This window comes from Achroia grisella, unplaced genomic scaffold, assembly GCF_030625045.1.
Source record: "Achroia grisella isolate CSIRO2021 unplaced genomic scaffold, CSIRO_AGI_Agris_v1 utg149, whole genome shotgun sequence".
Lineage (NCBI taxonomy): Eukaryota > Metazoa > Arthropoda > Insecta > Lepidoptera > Pyralidae > Achroia > Achroia grisella.
In genome coordinates this window covers 4,720,847-4,745,091 of record NW_026712644.1, presented here as the reverse complement: position 1 = coordinate 4,745,091, position 24,245 = coordinate 4,720,847, and the positions used below count along the sequence as shown (strand labels likewise).

Genomic DNA, 24,245 nt, shown 5'->3' with positions numbered 1-24,245 from the left:
AACCTACTGTGAAACTGGAAAGCTATCGAAAATATCTTCGAGACCCTGAAGCCCAAGAAATCCGCAGAACCATACAGGTACGACTGACGCTTCCACCTATTTTTCCCTATATATATACATAGTAAATTCCCTAACATTTTGGTAGCAAAGTAGTTTCCCAAACAAATATAAATAATGTATATTAAACACGAAAGTTTATAAATCACATTTAAGCAATTTTTTTCATTTCATGTTCTAATCCAGAACCACGAGCGGCGTCACCGCGGCGAGAAGCCATTCGTTTGCGAGTCTTGCGGCGCGCGGTTCCACGCGGCGTACCTGCTGTCGCAACACAGACAGTCGCACAGAACTGACAAGCCCGTCAAGGTGACACCATTATGTTCATTAATATAATTTAGAATGACTTAGAAATAGAATAGAATAGAAAATCGTTTATTTAAATAAACTTACATTGAAGCACTTTTGAATGGTTAACATTTTTTTTTTAATCTACTGCTCATTCCACAATGTTGTCCGATTGAATAGAGATTAAGTGCGTAGCGGTTTCTATGTTGATTGTAATCCTTGTTGTTAATTAAATATAAGTAAATCAATATTTATTTAAAAGAGCAACACAAGTTTCTTGCTTATTATTCTTGTGATGAATCTGCATTCCAAATAAGCGGTAGAATAATTCGTTTCATTCACTTTCACACACATACACTTCATTCTTTTCATTCATTTCATTCATTTCGTTCATTTCGTTCATTTCATTCATTTCATTCATTTCATTCACTTTCTTGACTTCATTGATTATTTTCACTTCAATCACTTCTATCACTGCAATCTCCTCCACCACTTCAATCACTTCATTGACTTCAATCACTTCATTCATAGACTTCATTGACATCATTCGCTTCATTGACTTCAATCAATTCCTTGACTTCATTCACTTCATTGACTTCATTCACTTCATTGACTTCATTCACTTCATTGACTTCATTCACTTCATTGACTTCATTCACTTCATTGACTTCAATCACTTCATTGACTTCAATCACTTCATTGACTTCAATCACTTCATTAACATCAATCACTTCATACACTTCATTGACCTCAATCATTTCTTTGACTTCAATCACTTCCTTGACTTTAATCACTTCATTGACTTCTTTAACTTCAATCACTTCATTCATAGACTTCATTGACATCATTCGCTTCATTGACTTCAATCAATTTCTTGACTTCATTCACTTCATTGACTTCATTCACTTCATTGATTACTTTCACTTCAATTACTTCTATCACTTCAATCATTTCATTGACTTCAGTCACTTCATTGACTTCAATCTCTTCATTGACATTTTCAATTCACTCGCTTTATTGAATTCAATCACTTCATTGACTTCATTGACATCAATAACTTCGTTGACTTCTTTCACTTCAGTCAGATCTTTGACATCATTCACTTCATTGACTTCAATCACTTCATTGACTTCAATCACTTCATTGACTTCATTCACTTCATTGACTTCATTCACTTCATTGACAACAATCACTTCATTGACTTCTTTCACTTCAGTCAGATCTTTGACATCATTCACTTAATTGACTTCAATCACTTCATTGACTTCAATCACTTCATTGACTTCATTCACTTCATTGACTTCAAACAGTTCTTTGACATCATTCACTTCATTGACTTCAATCTCTTCCTTGACTTCAATCACTTCATTAACATCAATCACTTCATTGACATCATTCACTTCATTGACTTCAATCTCTTCATTGACTTCAATCACTTTATTGACATCATTCACTTCATGGACTTCAATCACTTCATTAACATCAATCACTTCATTGACATCATTCACTTCATTGACTTCAATCACTTCATTTACTTCAATCACTTCATTGACTTCAATCACTTCATTGACATTATTCACTTCATTGACATCAATCACTTCATTGTCTTCATTCACTTCATTGACTTCAATCACTTCATTAACTTCATTCACTTCATTGACTTCAATCACTTCCTTGACTTCAATCACTTCTTTGACTTCAACTTCAATCACTTCATTCATAGACTTCATTGACATCATTCACTTCATTGACTTCAATCACTTCATTAACATCAATCTCTTCATTCACTTCATTGACTTCAATCAGTTCTTTGACATCATTCACTTCATTCACTTCATTGACTTCAATCAGTTCTTTGACATCATTGACTTCAATCTATTCGTTGACTTCAATCACTTCATTGACTTCAATCACTTCATTGACTTCATTCACTTCATTGACTTCAATCACTTCATTGACTTCATTCACTTCATTGACTTCAATCACTTCATTGACTTCAATCACTTCATTGACTTCATTGACTTCATTCACTTCATTGACTTCAATCACTTCATTGTCTTCATTCACTTCATTGACTTCAATCACTTCATTAACATCATTCACTTCATTGATTACTTCCACTTCAATTACTTCTATCACTTCAATCATTTCATTGACTTCAATCACTTCATTGACATCATTCACTTCATTGACTTCATTGAATTCAATCAGTTCATTGACATCATTCACTTCATTGACTTCATTGAATTCAATCAGTTCATTGACATCATTCACTTCATTGACTTCAATCACTTCAATTAATTTCATTCATTTCACTTATTTCACTCATTTCATTAATTTCATTAGTTTCATTAATTTCATTCATTTCATTCATTTCATTCATTTCATTCATTTCATTCATTTCATTCATTTCATTCATTTCATTCATTTCATTCATTTCATTCATTTCATTCATTTCATTCATTTCATTCATTTCATTCATTTCATTCATTTCATTCATTTCATTCATTTCATTCATTTCATTCATTTCATTCATTTCATTCATTTCATTCATTTCATTCATTTCATTCATTTCATTCATTTCATTCATTTCATTCATTTCATTCATTTCATTCATTTCATTCATTTCATTCATTTCATTCATTTCATTCATTTCATTCATTTCATTCATTTCATTCATATCATTCATATCATTCATTTCATTCATTTCATTCATTTCAATCATTTCAATCACTTCATTGACTTCAATCACTTCATTGACTTCAGTCACTGCATTGACTTCATTCACTTCATTGACTTCAATCACTTCATTGACTTCAATCACTTCATTAACATCAATCACTTCATTGACTACTTCCACTTCAATTACTTCTATCACTTCCTTGTCTTCATTCACTTCATTGACTTCAATCTTTTCGTTGTCTTCATTCACTTCATTAACATCAATCACTTCATACACTTCATGGACCTCAATCATTTCTTTGACTTCAATCACTTCCTTGACTTTAATCACTTCATTGACTTCTTTAACTTCAATCACTTCATTCATAGACTTCATTGACATCATTCGCTTCATTGACTTCAATCAATTCCTTGACATCATTGACTTTATTCACTTCAATTACTTCTATCACTTCAATCATTTCTTTGACTTCAATCACTTCCTTGACTTCTTTCACTTCAGTCAGATTGTGGGGTACACAATTAAAAGGTCTTCGATTTTCAAAATATGTGGACTGTATTTCAATTTGTTTCTTATTCTATGGGTCGGCCGGCCGGAGTGGGGTTTTCTTGGTCGTTGCGCCGGCGGTGGTTCTTCGTCGGTGGCGTATGCGTAAGAGAGCGCGATCGAGAACCAACCCGCCTTTTACGGGCGCCCGAGCGCGTCCTTCCCCACCCCCGCCGAGCCGTGCGCGTCGGCCGTCCCACCCTCCCGACAATTCCTGCACATGTCGGTGACCGACGGGCCGGAAGAATTTACACAATGGGCGGACATAGAATTCACAGTATCTATGCCGCTACAAAGGGTATATGGTACAAACAATAGTCTAACCTAAACAATAGTCAAAACACTGGAAAAATACAAATTTATACACAAATTTATTTACATATTTTCGATGCCGACTCGTGGTCCGCAACAGCCTCCCCCGGCGCAGATCTTCGCAGCCCTTATCCCTAGGGAGGACCACCAGCCTTCGGGTCGGCCTTCGAAAAATTCCCTCGCGTTCGTCCGTCCGTCCGCGTTCACCGCAACGCCACTTGACCCATTTCCCCGCTTCAGCGGGGCGCTCCCGGCCCAGCTTCCATGCCCGTCGCCTGTATTCTTCTGCGAGCAGCAGCACCTGTGCCGGGGTCCTCCTCACTCGGTCATATGAGGAGAACCGCATTCTGTCCATTACGGGCTTTGCCTTCGCCCGGGCACGGGCTACTGTCTCTGCAGGGACGGGCTTGCTTTCCTTGGGTCGTTCTTTCTCTGGAGCGTACACAAGCGCCGGCCCGACGGATCTGTCGGCGGCGGTCCGTATTGTATATCTCGCGCGGGTCGCGTCGTTAGTTACGTCGTGGGCGGTCGGTACCCAGCGCCACTGTGTTGGTTCTGTATGTTCGGCGCTTTCTGCCATCCGGCGGGCCGCGTGTGGATTGTATCGAGCGGTGTCGTTCCTAGTCCAATGTAGCGTCTTCTTCGAGACCGTCCATAGGAAGACTTCGGCCGCGCGACGACGTCCTTTCAGTACGTCAGCGGCCAGTCGGGGTCCTACCAGGCTCGCCTGAAGCTCCATCCGGGGTATACTCTGCGCTTTCATAGGCGCTACCCTCGCTTTGGCTGCTACCAGGACGACGTTAACGCTACGATCCTCGCGTTCCGTCCTCCAATACGCGGCTGTGGCATATGCCTGTTCGCTTGCGTCCGTGAATACGTGCAGTTGCGACCGTTGGCTGTCGTTCGTGCCATACCATCGCGGCAATCTCAGTTCCTTCGGCGTCCTCGCTCGCTGGTCCTCACTCACATTCTCTAGCAGGCTCGGTCGGTTTGTATTCCAACCCGCCAGCGTGAGTCCTATCCCGCCATGAACCTCTACTACCTCTCGTATGGCGCGGGCTGCTTCCTCTTCGGAGTCAAAGCTATCGACCCAGTCGTCCATGTAGTGGTTCCTTGTTATGGCGGTGTACGCTGACGGGTGCGACTCTCGGTGCTCTGCCGCGTTCCTGTCGCGAACGCTGTGTGCGATGAACGGCGAGCTCCTCGCCCCGAAAATCATTGAGGTCATTACGTATTTCTGCGGCGGGTTAATCCTGTCATCTCCTCGCCACAGAAACTGTTGTGCTGCTCTATCTTCTTCCCGTATCTTAATCTGCAGGAACATCTCTCGTATGTCTGCCGTGATAGCTACGGGCTTCTCGCGGAAACGGTATAACACACCGTTAAGCGACCGTAGCATATCTGGCCCATCCAGCAGTACGTCGTTCAAGCACATTCCCTTCGAACGGGCCGCGGCGTCGAATACGAGTCGCAGCTTTCCGGGTTTATTCGGATTCGTCACTCCGAAATGGGGAAGGTACCACGCGCGGTCGTTGTTGAACCGGTCGTCGGTTACTTTCTCGGCGTAACCCTTGTCCAACAACTTGTTTATCTCCGCGGTATACGCCAGCCGGAATTCCGTAGAGCGATCCATCCGCCGCTCTATTCCCCTCAGTCGGCTCGCTGCCATGTCGTAGCTGGGAGGTAGAACGACGTCATCTCTCTCCCACGGCAATCCTACGACGTATCGCCCATCCACTCTCGTCGCTGTGCGGTTGAATGTGGCGACGGCGCGCTCCTCCTTAGCGATGGGTAATCTCTTCGACGATATACCCAACGCGTCGATGTCGTAATGCGCTTTTATTATGCCCTCTATATGCCGCATGTCTGGCTCGGCGTTGCGCTGTGTCAACCGCACGTGGAGGACATGTTCCTCGTCTTCCACGACACTTCTGGGTACCGTTCCGTGGATGACCCATCCCAGTCGTGTCAGCGACGCTGCGGGTTGATTGTGCCTTCCTGTGAGCAGCTTCCGCGTAACAATCAGATGCCAGTTGTCTGACCCGATCAAGACCTTGGGTCTGGCATCTTCGTAGCACACTTGCTCGCAAGTGAGTTGTCGCAGGTGTCCGTACGCGAGTATTTCCGGGTTCACTCGCTGCGTTCCTAGGGTGAGATCCCGGATCGTACGCGCCCTCACCGAGTGTTCTTCGTCCGTATGGTGTCGCCCTCTGATGATGACATCAGCCACTCGGCTTGAGGCTTCGTGCCAGCTCGAGGCCGCTCCCTGAATTCTCAGAGATCGCGTCGGACCTTCGGCTCCGATCTGTTCTGCGATCTCCGCATCGATGAGTGTAACCGTCGAGCCTTCATCTAGCATCGCGTACGTCTCTACTTCGCGTCCCGTCTTGCCTTTCACGATGATAGGACACACCTTTAACAACACTTGGCTGTTCTCTGGCAAGCGTGCTGCGGCTGTAATCGCGGTGTCCTCTTGCCGCTTCGGCGGTTCTTCTGGGGGGTGCAGCAGGGCGTGGTGTGGCTTACGACACTCTCTCACACCACATTTGCGTGCCTTACACTTGAACCTTCTGTGCGTGCTGTTCATGCATTGGAAGCACATCTTATTTGTTTTCGCCCACTCCCATCTGTCCGATAACGACATGTCGTTCAGCTTCTTACACTTCGGCGTTACGTGTGCGGCGCCGCAACAGAGACATTCGGTACTCTGTTCGCTCTTTTCTACGGCGGCGTATACGGCCGCGCCACGATCCGTCATCTGTCGCCGAGGTGCCGACATCGTTGCTTTCGGTATGGGTTGCCTAGTGGGTTGCTTCGGGGGCTGCTTCGTGGGTAGCGCGCTCGTTCGTCTCGTTGGTGATGCTATTCGCAGATGTCGGGTCATGAGATCGGCTTCGCTCATTAAAAACTCTGCCATCTTGATGATCGTAGGTCTAGTGTCCTCCTTGTTTTTTTCAGCGTAGTGACACCAGTGGACCTGTAAGTGAGGGGTCAGCTTCTCTGACACTTCACTCTCAAGCGCGGGATTATGTAGGAATCTCGCCCCCCTGTCGATATCCGCGACGATGGTGGTGATGTTCTGTAGTTTAATGGCGAAGTCAATCACCTCTGTTGTCGACGTTCCTATTACCGGCATCCTTCTCAGATCTTTGAGGGCGCGGTCGATGATGGCTTCTGTCCGGCCGTACCGCTGCTCCAACGTCCTCATGATCTGCGACGGTTCTGTAGCGGATACGAGTAACGCTGCGACTGTCTCTCTCGCTTTTCCACGTAAGCAGGCCCTCAGCCTGGCCAGGTTCTCCGCTGGTGTGATCCTGTACGTCTTTGTAGACTGGTCTACGGCCGCTTTAAACGCTAGCCATTCACTTTCACTTGCTTCGCCGCTGAAGGTCGGGAGATCTTGGGCTTGCCTCGGCGCTACCCTATCCGCTCGTTCGTCCACAGCTCTTTCAATAGCTTTGGCCAGCCGGGTGAATCCTTCTTGCATCCCGGCTTCAGGAGCGGGGGACCTCCGTCTTTGCTTCGGCGTCCTCGGCGGTGAAGCTTGCCTTTCTGTTGGCTCTTTCTGCGTAGGCGGTGGGGAATTAATTCTCTGCTCCCCCCGTACTTCGGTACGTTGAAACCAATCCGTTATACGTTGCAGGCCGGCACCTTCCTCGGAGCACACGCTATCTCTATCGGTCTCTTCATGTACCGCGGCGACATCGGCTGCCAACTTCTTTCTAATTAAATCAGCCTGTAATTTCGCCATCTGTAGCGCTGCCTCGTACTCCAGCCTCTTTAATTTAGCTATACCGCTAGCGGTGGAGCGGCGCGATCGCACCGACGCGGCCCGGGCCGGACGTACATCTGTCGTCGGCGGCTGCGACGGTGGCGCCGGTGCGGAGTCCGAGGTAAACGCGGCGCGGGCGGCTTGTGCCTGTGGCGCGCTCGACGGCGCGGCGGACGCGGACATCTGCGTGGTTTCTGAAGGGGACGCTTCTGTCTGTTTATTTTCCCGCGTGGTCTTTTTCTCTGCTCCCGGGGCTTGGCTTCTCGTAGTCGGCATCGTGTTCTGGCACTTGCAAGCCCCTAACCTACCGGTCCCTACCTACCTAACCGTCCCTAACAATCCCTCAGGATAACACCCGAGGGGATGGACTATGGGGATAGGAGGGTAGGAATTACCCCGCAGTGGTGCGTATGTACAGACGGGGCGCTCAGGGCCGGTTCGGACTTTCCGACCCCTTTGGCAGTGCCTACAGTCCGGCCCCCGCTATACGATACACACGTACAGGCGTAATAGTGCTATTCGGTTGCGCCACGGTAACAAGCAACAACCGGCAGTGACACACCACCCACTGCACCGCTCAATGGCGTTAACCCACACTCCGACCGTTTGACACCGTTAGGTGGTAAGAGATGTGAGCCGCGGACACACCGCTTAGACGTTATCTATCCTATATGGCGTAGACGTTATTTATCCTATCCTCGCTGCACCCTCAAGTTTTCACCTTACGACGGCAGCTAAATTCGGTAAGCTGCTAGCGTCGCACCGTTGGGTGATCTTCCTCGGCGAGGTACGTCGCACCGTTGGGTGATCTTCCGCGGCGATTCGTCGCACCGTTAAGTGATTTTCCACGGCGATTCGTCGCACCGTTGGGTGATCTTCCACGGCGATTCGTCGCACCGTTGGGTGATCTTCCACGGCGATTCGTCGCACCGTTGGGTGATCTTCGGTCTTGATATGCGGCTGCGATGGACCACAAAATTGTGGGGTACACAATTAAAAGGTCTTCGATTTTCAAAATATGTGGACTGTATTTCAATTTGTTTCTTATTCTATGGGTCGGCCGGCCGGAGTGGGGTTTTCTTGGTCGTTGCGCCGGCGGTGGTTCTTCGTCGGTGGCGTATGCGTAAGAGAGCGCGATCGAGAACCAACCCGCCTTTTACGGGCGCCCGAGCGCGTCCTTCCCCACCCCCGCCGAGCCGTGCGCGTCGGCCGTCCCACCCTCCCGACAATTCCTGCACATGTCGGTGACCGACGGGCCGGAACAGCGAATACGCACACATTTAAAATTAAATACAATAGTAACAACACAAAAAACTACAAAAAACCACGTGCGACTAAATGCCACATGTTCAGGCTACACTAAAGCTGTGATCCCTAAGAATTTACACAATGGGCGGACATAGAATTCACAGTATCTATGCCGCTACAAAGGGTATATGGTACAAACAATAGTCTAACCTAAACAATAGTCAAAACACTGGAAAAATACAAATTTATACACAAATTTATTTACATATTTTCGATGCCGACTCGTGGTCCGCAACACAGATCTTTGACATCATTCACTTCATTGACTTCATTCACTTCATTGACTTCAAACAGTTCTTTGACATCATTCACTTCATTGACTTCAATCTCTTCCTTGACTTCCATCACTTCATTATCATCAATCACTTCATTGACATCATTCACTTCATTGACTTAAATCTCTTCATTGATTTCAATCACTTCATTAACATCAATCTCTTCATTCACTTCATTGACTTCAAACAGTTCTTTGACATCATTCACTTCATTGACTTCAATCTCTTCCTTGACTTCCATCACTTCATTATCATCAATCACTTCATTGACATCATTCACTTCATTGACTTAAATCTCTTCATTGATTTCAATCACTTCATTAACATCAATCTCTTCATTCACTTCATTGACTTCAATCAGTTCTTTGACATCATTCACTTCATTGACTTCAATCTCTTCCTTGACTTCAATCACTTCATTGACTTCAATCACTTCATTGACTTCATTCACTTCATTGACTTCAATCACTTCATTCACTTCATTGACTTCATTCACTTCATTGACTTCAATCACTTCATTGTCTTCATTCACTTCATTGACTTCATTGACTTCAATCACTTCTTTAACATCAATCTCTTCATTGATTACTTCCACTTCAATTACTTCTATCACTTCAATCATTTCATTGACTTCAATCACTTCATTGACATCATTCACTTCATTGACTTCATTGAATTCAATCAGTTCATTGACATCATTCACTTCATTGACTTCAATCACTTCAATTAATTTCATTCATTTCACTTATTTCACTCATTTCATTAATTTCATTAATTTCATTAGTTTCATTAATTTCAGTCACATCATTCATTTCATTCATTTCATTCATTTCATTCATTTCATTCATTTCATTCATTTCATTCATTTCATTCATTTCATTCATTTCATTCATTTCATTCATTTCATTCATTTCATTCATTTCATTCATTTCATTCATTTCATTCATTTCATTCATTTCATTCATTTCATTCATTTCAATCACTTCATTAACATCAATCACTTCATTGACTACTTCCACTTCAATTACTTCTATCACTTCCTTGTCTTCATTCACTTCATTGACTTCAATCTTTTCGTTGTCTTCATTCACTTCATTAACATCAATCACTTCATACACATCATGGACCTCAATCATTTCTTTGACTTCAATCACTTCCTTGACTTTAATCACTTCATTGACTTCTTTAACTTCAATCACTTCATTCATAGACTTCATTGACATCATTCGCTTCATTGACTTCAATCAATTCCTTGACATCATTGACTTTATTCACTTCAATTACTTCTATCACTTCAATCATTTCTTTGACTTCAATCACTTCCTTGACTTCTTTCACTTCAGTCAGATCTTTGACATCATTCACTTCATTGACTTCATTCACTTCATTGACTTCAAACAGTTCTTTGACATCATTCACTTCATTGACTTCAATCTCTTCCTTGACTTCCATCACTTCATTATCATCAATCACTTCATTGACATCATTCACTTCATTGACTTAAATCTCTTCATTGATTTCAATCACTTCATTAACATCAATCTCTTCATTCACTTCATTGACTTCAATCAGTTCTTTGACATCATTCACTTCATTGACTTCAATCTCTTCCTTGACTTCAATCACTTCATTGACTTCAATCACTTCATTGACTTCATTCACTTTATTACCTTCAATCACTTCATTGTCTTGATTCACTTCATTGACTTCAGTCACTTCATTGACTTCATTCACTTCATTGACTTCAATCACTTCATTGTCTTCATTCACTTCATTGACTTCAATCACTTCATTAACATCATTCACTTCATTGATTACTTCCACTTCAATTACTTCTATCACTTCAATCATTTCATTGACTTCAATCACTTCATTGACATCATTCACTTCATTGACTTCATTGAATTCAATCAGTTCATTGACATCATTCACTTCATTGACTTCAATCACTTCAATTAATTTCATTCATTTCACTTATTTCACTCATTTCATTAATTTCATTAATTTCATTAGTTTCATTAATTTCAGTCACATCATTCATTTCATTCATTTCATTCATTTCATTCATTTCATTCAATTCATTCATTTCATTCATTTCATTCATTTCATTCATTTCATTCATTTCATTCATTTCATTCATTTCATTCATTTCATTCATTTCATTCATTTCATTCATTTCATTCATTTCATTCATTTCAGTCATTTCATTCATTTCATTCATTTCATTCATTTCATTCATTTCATTCATTTCATTCATTTCATTCATTTCATTCATTTCATTCATTTCATTCATTTCATTCATTTCATTCATTTCATTCATTTCAATCACTTCATTAACATCAATCACTTCATTGACTACTTCCACATCAATTACTTCTATCACTTCCTTGTCTTCATTCACTTCATTGACTTCAATCTTTTCGTTGTCTTCATTCACTTCATTAACATCAATCACTTCATACACTTCATGGACCTCAATCATTTCTTTGACTTCAATCACTTCCTTGACTTTAATCACTTCATTGACTTCTTTAACTTCAATCACTTCATTCATAGACTTCATTGACATCATTCGCTTCATTGACTTCAATCAATTCCTTGACATCATTGACTTTATTCACTTCAATTACTTCTATCACTTCAATCATTTCTTTGACTTCAATCACTTCCTTGACTTCTTTCACTTCAGTCAGATCTTTGACATCATTCACTTCATTGACTTCATTCACTTCATTGACTTCAAACAGTTCTTTGACATCATTCACTTCATTGACTTCAATCTCTTCCTTGACTTCCATCACTTCATTATCATCAATCACTTCATTGACATCATTCACTTCATTGACTTAAATCTCTTCATTGATTTCAATCACTTCATTAACATCAATCTCTTCATTCACTTCATTGACTTCAATCAGTTCTTTGACATCATTCACTTCATTGACTTCAATCTCTTCCTTGACTTCAATCACTTCATTGACTTCAATCACTTCATTGACTTCATTCACTTTATTACCTTCAATCACTTCATTGTCTTGATTCACTTCATTGACTTCAGTCACTTCATTGACTTCATTCACTTCATTGACTTCAATCACTTCATTGTCTTCATTCACTTCATTGACTTCAATCACTTCATTAACATCATTCACTTCATTGATTACTTCCACTTCAATTACTTCTATCACTTCAATCATTTCATTGACTTCAATCACTTCATTGACATCATTCACTTCATTGACTTCATTGACTTCAATCACTTCATTAACATCATTCACTTCATTGATTACTTCCACTTCAATTACTTCTATCACTTCAATCATTTCATTGACTTCAATCACTTCATTGACATCATTCACTTCATTGACTTCATTGAATTCAATCAGTTCATTGACATCATTCACTTCATTGACTTCAATCACTTCAATTAATTTCATTCATTTCATTAGTTTCATTAATTTCAGTCACATCATTCATTTCATTCATTTTATTCATTTCATTAATTTCATTCATTTCATTAATATCATTAATTGCATACATTTAATTAATTTAATTAATTTCATTAATTTCATTCGTTTCATTCGTTTCATTCGTTTCATTCGTTTCATTCGTTTCATTCGTTTCATTCGTTTCATTCGTTTCATTCGTTTCATTCGTTTCATTCGTTTCATTCGTTTCATTCGTCTCATTCGTCTCATTCGTCTCATTCGTCTCATTCGTTTCATTCGTTTCATTCGTTTCATTCGTTTCATTCGTTTCATTCGTTTCATTCTTTTCATTCGTTTCATTCGTTTCATTCGTTTCATTCGTTTCATTCGTTTCATTCGTTTCATTCGTTTCATTCGTTTCATTCGTTTCATTCGTTTCATTCGTTTCATTCGTTTCATTCGTTTCATTCGTTTCATTCGTTTCATTCGTTTCATTCGTTTCATTCGTTTCATTCGTTTCATTCGTTTCATTCGTTTCATTCGTTTCATTCGTTTCATTCATTTCATTCATTTCATTCATTTCAATCACTTCATTGACTTCAATCACTTCATTGACTTCAGTCACTGCGTTGACTTCATTCACTTCATTGACTTCAACCACTTCATTGTCTTCATTCACTTCATTGACTTCAATCACTTCCTTGTCTTAATTCACTTCATTGACTTCAATCTTTTCGTTGTCTTCATTCACTTCATTAACATCAATCACTTCATACACTTCATGGACCTCAATCATTTCTTTGACTTCAATCACTTCCTTGACTTTAATCACTTCATTGACTTCAATCAATTCCTTGACATCATTGACTTCAATCAATTCCTTGACATCATTGACTTCATTGACTTCATTCACTTCAATTACTTCTATCACTTCAATCATTTCATTGACTTTAATCACTTCATTGACTTCATTCACTTCATTGACTTCATTCACTTCATTGACTTCTTTCACTTCAGTCAGATCTTTGACATCATTCACTTAATTGACTTCAATCACTTCATTGACTTCAATCACTTCTTTGACATCATTCACTTCATTGACTTCAATCTCTTCCTTGACTTCAATCACTTCATTAACATCAATCACTTCATTGACATCATTCACTTCATTGACTTCAATCTCTTCATTGACTTCAATCACCTCATTAACATCAATCACTTCATTGACTTCAATCTCTTCCTTGACTTCAATCACTTCATTAACATCAATCACTTCATTGACTTCATTCACTTCATTGACAACAATGACTTCATTGACTTCTTTCACTTCAGTCAGATCTTTGACATCATTCACTTAATTGACTTCAATCACTTCATTGACTTCAATCACTTCTTTGAAATCATTCACTTCATTGACTTCAATCTCTTCCTTGACTTCAATCACTTCATTAACATCAATCACTTCATTGACTTCATTCACTTCATTGACAACAATCACTTCATTGACTTCTTTCACTTCAGTCAGATCTTTGACATCATTCACTTAATTGACTTCAATCACTTCATTGACTTCAATCACTTCTTTGACATCATTCACTTCATTGACTTCAATCTCTTCCTTGACTTCAATCACTTCATTAACATCAATCACTTCATTGACATCATTCACTTCATTGACTTCAATCTCTTCCTTGACTTCAATCACTTCATTAACATCATTCACTTCATTGATTACTTCCACTTCAATTACTTCTATCACTTCAATCATTTCATTGACTTCAATCACTTCATTGACATCATTCACTTCATTGACTTCATTGACTTCAATCACTTCATTAACATCATTCACTTCATTGATTACTTCCACTTCAATTACTTCTATCACTTCAATCATTTCATTGACTTCAATCACTTCATTGACATCATTCACTTCATTGACTTCATTGAATTCAATCAGTTCATTGACATCATTCACTTCATTGACATCATTCACTTCATTGACTTCATTGAATTCAATCAGTTCATTGACATCATTCACTTCATTGACTTCAATCACTTCAATTAATTTCATTCATTTCACTTATTTCACTCATTTCATTAGAATAGAATAGAATAGAAAATCATTTATTCAAATAAACTTAATTTAAGCACTTTTGAATAGTCATAACAATTTGTTTTTTATCTACCACTCGTTCGGAAAGCTGTCTCATCACAAGAAGAACGAGCAAGAAACTTGTGTGTTGCTCTTTTAAATAATCCTTGTAAGTTGACATTTACAAGTCGAAACGTGTGAATACAAACTACCAACAAGCACTAATTTTTTGGGTCAAATATAATCTTGCAATAAGATTAAATCAGTCGTAGTGATAAGAGCAGACCAGTCCCTACAAGCAGCACTCGTTCACGAGTATGACGGATGAGCCAGCCATCACTGCGCTCGACCATATTTTAGGGAGCCCATTGACCCGGCCCACCACGCCGCCACATGTCTGGACATTTTAGTGAGCATGACTACTCATTCCACACGACCACGTCACAGCTACAAAAATTACTATATGGTAGTTACAGTATTCGCACTTTACATAAGGATGCATGCGGCAATCAATACAAAAGCCGCTACGCTATCATATATCAAGAAAGCAGTATGTAAATTAAAATTATAACGTTGTCCGCAAATAAACTTATTCTTGCTATATATTGCTATCATCTATAAATTCATCTATCTTATAATAGGCTTTTTTACATAACATTTGTTTAATATAAGATTTGAATTGCCTCTCTGTAAGATTTAGCGTAGACTCTGGCAGTTTATTATAGAATCTTACGCAATTACCATAAAATGAATTACTAACTTTGTGTAGACGGCATTTAGGTAAAATTAGCTTATTTTTATTGCGTAAGTTTCTACTTGTACAGTCTTTAAGTTTCTTGAAACTATCTAAGTTTTTCCTTGTATACATAATATTTTCATAAATGTACTGAGAGGCAACGGTGAGGATATTTGATTGTTTAAAGCATTGACGTAATGACTCTCTAGAACCCATACCATAAATAGAACGTATGGCTCTCTTTTGTAAAATAAATATAGTATTTATATCGGCAGCTTTACCCCATAGCAGTATGCCATATGACATAATGCTATGGAAATAACTAAAATATACAAGTTTTGCCGTCGCCACGTCTGTTAATTGCCTTATCCTTCTAAAGGCATAAGCAGCAGAACTAAGTCTACTGGCTAATTTTGAAATAATTTAAAATTAATTTCATTAATTTCATTAGTTTCATTAATTTCAGTCATTTCATTCATTTCATTCATTTTATTCATTTCATTAATTTCACTCATTTCATTAATTTCATTAATTGCATACATTTAATTAATTTCATTCATTTCATTCATTTCATTCATTTCATTCATTTCATTCATTTCATTCATTTCATTCATTTCATTCATTTCATTCATTTCATTCATTTCATTCATTTCGTTCATTTCGTTCATTTCGTTCATTTCGTTCATTTCGTTCATTTCGTTCATTTCGTTCATTTCGTTCATTTCGTTCATTTCGTTCATTTCGTTCATTTCGTTCATTTCGTTCATTTCGTTCATTTCGTTCATTTCGTTCATTTCGTTCATTTCGTTCATTTCGTTCATTTCGTTCATTTCGTTCATTTCATTCATTTCATTCATTTCATTCATTTCATTCATTTCATTCATTTCATTCATTTCAATCATTTCAATCACCTCATTGACTTCATTGACTTCAATCACTTCATTGACTTCAGTCACTGCATTGACTTCATTCACTTCATTGACTTCAATCACTTCATTAACATCAATCACTTCATTAACATCAATCACTTCATTGACTACTTCCACTTCAATTACTTCTATCACTTCCTTGTCTTCATTCACTTCATTGACTTCAATCTTTTCGTTGTCTTCATTCACTTCATTAACATCAATCACTTCATACACTTCATGGACCTCAATCATTTCTTTGACTTCAATCACTTCCTTGACTTTAATCACTTCATTGACTTCTTTAACTTCAATCACTTCATTCATAGACTTCATTGACATCATTCGCTTCATTGACTTCAATCAATTCCTTGACATCATTGACTTTATTCACTTCAATTACTTCTATCACTTCAATCATTTCTTTGACTTCAATCACTTCCTTGACTTCCATCACTTCATTATCATCAATCACTTCATTGACATCATTCACTTCATTGACTTCAATCACTTCATTGACTTCAATCACTTCTTTAACATCAATCTCTTCATTCACTTCATTGACTTCAATCAGTTCTTTGACTTCATTCACTTCCTTGACTTCAATCACTTCATTGACTTCAATCACTTCATTGACTTCATTCACTTTACTACCTTCAATTACAACAAACAAAATTACACTTTATTACCTTCAATCACTTCATTGTCTTGATTCACTTCATTGACTTCATTCACTTCATTGACTTCAATCACTTCATTGTCTTCATTCACTTCATTGACTTCAATCACTTCATTAACATCATTCACTTCATTGATTACTTCCACTTCAATTACTTCTATCACTTCAATCATTTCATTGACTTCAATCACTTCATTGACATCATTCACTTCATTGACTTCATTGACTTCAATCACTTCATTAACATCATTCACTTCATTGATTACTTCCACTTCAATTACTTCTATCACTTCAATCATTTCATTGACTTCAATCACTTCATTGACATCATTCACTTCATTGACTTCATTGAATTCAATCAGTTCATTGACATCATTCACTTCATTGACTTCAATCACTTCAATTAATTTCATTCATTTCACTTATTTCACTCATTTCATTAATTTCATTAATTTCATTAGTTTCATTAATTTCATTAATTTCATTAATTTCATTAATTTCATTCATTTCATTCATTTCATTCATTTCATTCATTTCATTCATTTCATTCATTTCATTCATTTCATTCATTTCATTCATTTCATTCATTTCATTCATTTCATTCATTTCATTCATTTCATTCACATCATTCATTTCATTGATTTCATTCATTTCATTCATTTCATTCATTTCATTCATTTCAATCATTTCAATCACTTCATTGACTTCAACCACTTCATTGTCTTCATTCACTTCATTGACTTCAATCACTTCCTTGTCTTAATTCACTTCATTGACTTCAATCTTTTCGTTGTCTTCATTCACTTCATTAACATCAATCACTTCATACACTTCATGGACCTCAATCATTTCTTTGACTTCAATCACTTCCTTGACTTTAATCACTTCATTGACTTTAATCAATTCCTTGACATCATTGACTTCATTGACTTCATTCACTTCAATTACTTCTATCACTTCAATCATTTCATTGACTTTAATCACTTCATTGACTTCATTCACTTCATTGACTTCATTCACTTCATTGACTTCATTCACTTCATTGACAACAATCACTTCATTGACTTCTTTCACTTCAGTCAGATCTTTGACATCATTCACTTAATTGACTTCAATCACTTCATTGACTTCAATCACTTCTTTGACATCATTCACTTCATTGACTTCAATCTCTTCCTTGACTTCAATCACTTCATTAACATCAATCACTTCATTGACATCATTCACTTCATTGACTTCAATCTCTTCATTGACTTCAATCACCTCATTAACATCAATCACTTCATTGATTTCAATCTCTTCCTTGACTTCAATCACTTCATTAACATCAATCACTTCATTGACTTCATTCACTTCATTGACAACAATGACTTCATTGACTTCTTTCACTTCAGTCAGATCTTTGACATCATTCACTTAATTGACTTCAATCACTTCATTGACTTCAATCACTTCTTTGACATCATTCACTTCATTGACTTCAATCTCTTCCTTGACTTCAATCACTTCATTAACATCAATCACTTCATTGACTTCATTCACTTCATTGACAACAATCACTTCATTGACTTCTTTCACTTCAGTCAGATCTTTGACATCATTCACTTAATTGACTTCAATCACTTTATTGACTTCAATCACTTCTTTGACATCATTCACTTCATTGACTTCAATCTCTTCCTTGACTTCAATCACTTCATTAACATCAATCACTTCATTGACATCATTCACTTCATTGACTTCAATCTCTTCCTTGACTTCAATCACTTCATTAACATCAATCACTTCATTGACATCATTCACTTCATTGACTTCAATCACTTCTTTGACATCATTCACTTCATTGACTTCAATCTCTTCCTTGACTTCAATCACTTCATTAACATCAATCACTTCATTGACATCATTCACTTCATTGACTTCAATCTCTTCATTGACTTCAATCTCTTCATTTACTTCAATCACTTCATTAACATCAATCACTTCATTGACTTCAATCACTTCATTGACTTCAATCACTTCATTAACATCAATCACTTCATTGACTTCATTCACTTCATTGACTTCAATCACTTCATTGACTTCAATCACTTCATTGACTTCATTCACTTCAATCACTTCATTGACTTCAATCACTTCATTGACTTCAATCACTTCTTTTACATCATTCACTTCATTGACTTCAATCTCTTCCTTGACTTCAATCACTTCATTAACATCAATCACTTCATTGACATCATTCACTTCATTGACTTCAATCAGTTCTTTAACATCATTCACTTCATTGACTTCAATCACTTCCTTGTCTTAATTCACTTCATTGACTTCAATCTTTTCGTTGTCTTCTTTCACTTCATTAACATCAATCACTTCATACACTTCATGGACCTCAATCATTTCTTTGACTTCAATCACTTCCTTGACTTTAATCACTTCATTGACTTCAATCAATTCCTTGACATCATTGACTTCATTGACTTCATTCACTTCAATTACTTCTATCACTTCAATCATTTCATTGACTTTAATCACTTCATTGACTTCATTCACTTCATTGACTTCATTCACTTCATTGACAACAATCACTTCATTGACTTCTTTCACTTCAGTCAGATCTTTGACATCATTCACTTAATTGACTTCAATCACTTCATTGACTTCAATCACTTCTTTGACATCATTCACTTCATTGACTTCAATCTCTTCCTTGACTTCAATCACTTCATTAACATCAATCACTTCATTGACATCATTCACTTCATTGACTTCAATCTCTTCATTGACTTCAATCACCTCATTAACATCAATCACTTCATTGACTTCAATCTCTTCCTTGACTTCAATCACTTCATTAACATCAATCACTTCATTGACTTCATTCACTTCATTGACAACAATGACTTCATTGACTTCTTTCACTTCAGTCAGATCTTTGACATCATTCACTTAATTGACTTCAATCACTTCGTTGACTTCAATCACTTCTTTGACATCATTCACTTCATTGACTTCAATCTCTTCCTTGACTTCAATCACTTCATTAACATCAATCACTTCATTGACTTCATTCACTTCATTGACAACAATCACTTCATTGACTTCTTTCACTTCAGTCAGATCTTTGACATCATTCACTTAATTGACTTCAATCACTTCATTGACTTCAATCACTTCTTTGACATCATTCACTTCATTGACTTCAATCTCTTCCTTGACTTCAATCACTTCATTAACATCAATCACTTCATTGACATCATTCACTTCATTGACTTCAATCTCTTCCTTGACTTCAATCACTTCATTAACATCAATCACTTCATTGACATCATTCACTTCATTGACTTCAATCACTTCTTTGACATCATTCACTTCATTGACTTCAATCTCTTCCTTGACTTCAATCACTTCATTAACATCAATCACTTCATTGACATCATTCACTTCATTGACTTCAATCTCTTCATTGACTTCAATCACTTCATTAACATCAATCACTTCATTGACTTCAATCTCTTCCTTGACTTCAATCACTTCATTAACAGCAATCACTTCATTGACTTCATTCACTTCATTGACTTCAATCTCTTCATTGACTTCAATCTCTTCATTGACTTCAATCACTTCATTAACATCAATCTCTTCATTCACTTTATTGACTTCAATCTCTTCCTTGACTTCAATCACTTCATTGACTTCAATCACTTCTTTGACATCATTCACTTCATTGACTTCAATCTCTTCCTTGACTTCAATCACTTCATTAACATCAATCACTTCATTGACATCATTCACTTCATTGACTTCAATCAGTTCTTTAACATCATTCACTTCATTGCCTTCAATCTCTTCATTGACTTTAATAACTTCATTCACATCAATCTCTTCATTCACTTCATTGACTTCAATCAGTTCTTTGACATCATTCACTACATTGACTTCAATCTCTTCATTGACTTCAATCACTTCATTAACATCAATCTCTTCATTCACTTCATTGACTTCAATCTTTTCGTTGTCTTCATTCACTTCATTAACATCAATCACTTCTTACACTTCATTGACCTCAATTAGTTCTTTGACTTCAATCATTTCCTTGACTTCAATCACTTCATTGACTTCTTTAACTTCAATCACTTCATTCATAGACTTCATTGACATCATTCGCTTCATTGACTTCAATCAATTCCTTGACATCATTGACTTCATTGACTTCATTGACTTCATTGACTTCATTGACTTCATTGACTTCATTGAATTTAATCACTTCATTGACTTCATTGACTTCAATCACTTTCTTGACTTCAATCACAACATTGACTTCAATCACTTAATCGACTTCATTCACTTCATTGACTTCAATCACTTCATTAACATCAATCACTTCATTGACATCATTCACTACATTGACTTCAATCTCTTCATTGACTTCAATCACTTTCTTGACTTCAATCACAACATTGACTTCAATCACTTAATTGACTTCATTCATTTCATTGACTTCAATCACTTCCTTAACATCAATCACTTCATACACTTCATTGACTTCAATCAAATCCTTGACTTCATTCACTTCATTGACTTCATTCACTTCATTGACTTCAATCACTTTAATGACATCATTCACTTCATGGACTTCAAACACTTCATTAACATCAATCACTTCATTGACATCATTCACTTCATTGACTTCAATCACTTCATTGACTTCAATCACTTCATTAACATCAATCTCTTCATTCACTTCATTGACTTCATTGAATTCAATCAGTTCATTGACATCATTCACTTCATTGACTTCAATCACTTCAAATAATTTCATTCATTTCACTTATTTCATTCATTTCATTAATTTCATTAATTTCATTAGTTTCATTAATTTCATTAGTTTCATTAATTTCATTAATTTCATTAATTTCATTAATTCCAATACTTTGATTAATTTCATTAATTTCAGTCATTTCAGTCATTTCAGTCATGTCATTCATTTCATTCATTTCATTCATTTCATTAATTTTATTAATTTCATTAATTGCATTCATTTAATTCATTTCAATCATTTAATTCATTTCACTCATTTCATTTCATTCATTTCATTCATTTCATTCATTTCATTCATTTCATTCATTTCATTCATTTCATTCATTTCATTCATTTCATTCATTTCATTCATTTCATTCATTTCATTCATTTCATTCATTTCATTCATTTCATTCATTTCATTCATTTCATTCATTTCATTCATTTCATTCATTTCATTCATTTCATTCATTTCATTCATTTCATTCATTTCATTCATTTCATTCATTTCATTAATTTCATTAATTTCATTAATTTCATTCATTTCATTCATTTCATTCATTTCATTCATTTCATTCATTTCATTCATTTCATTCATTTCATTCATTTCATTCATTTCATTCATTTCATTCATTTCATTCATTTCATTCATTTCATTCATTTCATTCATTTCATTCATTTCATTCATTTCATTCATTTCAATCACTTCATTGACTTCAATCACTTCATTGACTTCAGTCACTGCATTGACTTCATTCACTTCATTGACTTCAATCACTTCATTAACATCAATCACTTCATTGACTACTTCCACTTCAATTACTTCTATCACTTCAATCATTTCATTGACTTCAATCACTGCATTGACATCATTCACTTCATTGACTTCAATCACTTCAATTAATTTCATTAATTTCGTTCATATCACTTATTTCATTCAATCCATTAATTTCATTAATTTCATTCATTTCATTATTTTCATTAATTTCATTAATTTCATTAATTTCATTAATTTAATTAATTCCATTAATTTCATTCATTTCATTAATTTTATTAATTTCATTAATTTCATTAATTTCAATAATTGCATTCATTTAATTCATTTAATTCATTTCAATAATTTCAATCATTTCAATCATATCATTCATTTCATTCGTTTCATTCGTTTCATTCGTTTCATTCGTTTCACTCGTTTCATTCGTTTCATTCGTTTCATTCATTGGACTCTGTTATCCAATACGTACATTGCCGTAGTACGTATACGTACGTAGCCGAGACTATTAAAGTAACCAGCCAAGCTCCTCTCAGAAGCTCAGAAGCTTCCTAGTGTCTTCATTAATAATGATTATTATATCCTCTTAGAAGTCTCCAGTGTCCTCATTCATTAATAATTGTTATTTTTATTATTATGTCCAGTGCCCACAGTGTCCGGCAACGTTCAAGGCCAACAACAGTCTGCACGTGCACCGCAGCACGTGTCATGGCGGCGCCGCGCACGTGTGCCCCGTGTGTGCACGTGCCTACCGCTGCAGGCACTACGCGGCCAGGCATCTGCGGCACGTGCACCGCACCGCGGGACGACCACGGCCGGCTGTGGTGAGTATACCATACGGCCAGGCACCTGGGGCACGTGCACGCACCGCGGAGCCCGACTTTTTTTATTGAACTAAATAACATTTCTTAAAAGTAGCCTATGTTAGTCCTCATAATAGTAAGTATCTGCGAGTGTAAGTCCCATCAAAATCAGCCCAGCTGTTTCAGAGAGTAACCTTCGCCTTCAAGTATCTCTGCACTCCCTAAGGTTGGCTGGTAGAGAAAGCTATTAGCATTAAGCCCACCTATTGTTCAAAATTCAATAGTTTTAAATAAATAAATTAGCAAGGACAAACAGACAGACAGACAATTTTTATTTTTTTATGTTTATACCGTATATATTTTCGTATACATTTAATGTGTGTAGTCTCACGCATGCTAATGGTAACGGAATTAAACAAAATAATAATCCATAAAGATTTTTTTTTTTCATATTCGTCCATCTCCTTCCAGTGATGGAACAGGCAAAGATCCTTAGACCATACAGCCTAGTCTACTTTTAAACTTCTTCATATTTGAAATAATCCATAAAGAATTGTTGGTGAATTTTTTCTTTCTTTACAGGAGGAAGATAGAGTTGAGGAAAGGTTGGAGGCGCGACTAGTATGTAGTAATAATGAACAACCAATTATTAGCTCATCAAATTAAAAAGAATGAGGTACCTTAAAATCCTAAAAAAATCTGTACGTTTATTTAAAAAAACAACACGCAAGTTTCTCGCTCGTTCTTCTTGTGATGAGTCTGCGTTCCGAATGAGTAGTACAATCAAAA

At 37.3% G+C, this 24,245-nt stretch overlaps 1 protein-coding gene across 1 annotated transcript in view; it reads left to right on the top strand.

Moving 5' to 3' along the window:
- The window catches only part of LOC131840737 (zinc finger protein 888-like), a 32,488-nt gene extending 8,243 nt beyond the window's left edge, over positions 1-24,245 (top strand). The window contains exons 6-8 of the mRNA XM_059188929.1: positions 244-366; positions 23,298-23,477; positions 24,039-24,245. Coding sequence (XP_059044912.1) covers positions 244-366; positions 23,298-23,477; positions 24,039-24,122 — 387 coding nt within the window. The 3' untranslated portion in view covers positions 24,123-24,245. The remainder of the gene's footprint in view (positions 1-243; positions 367-23,297; positions 23,478-24,038) is intronic.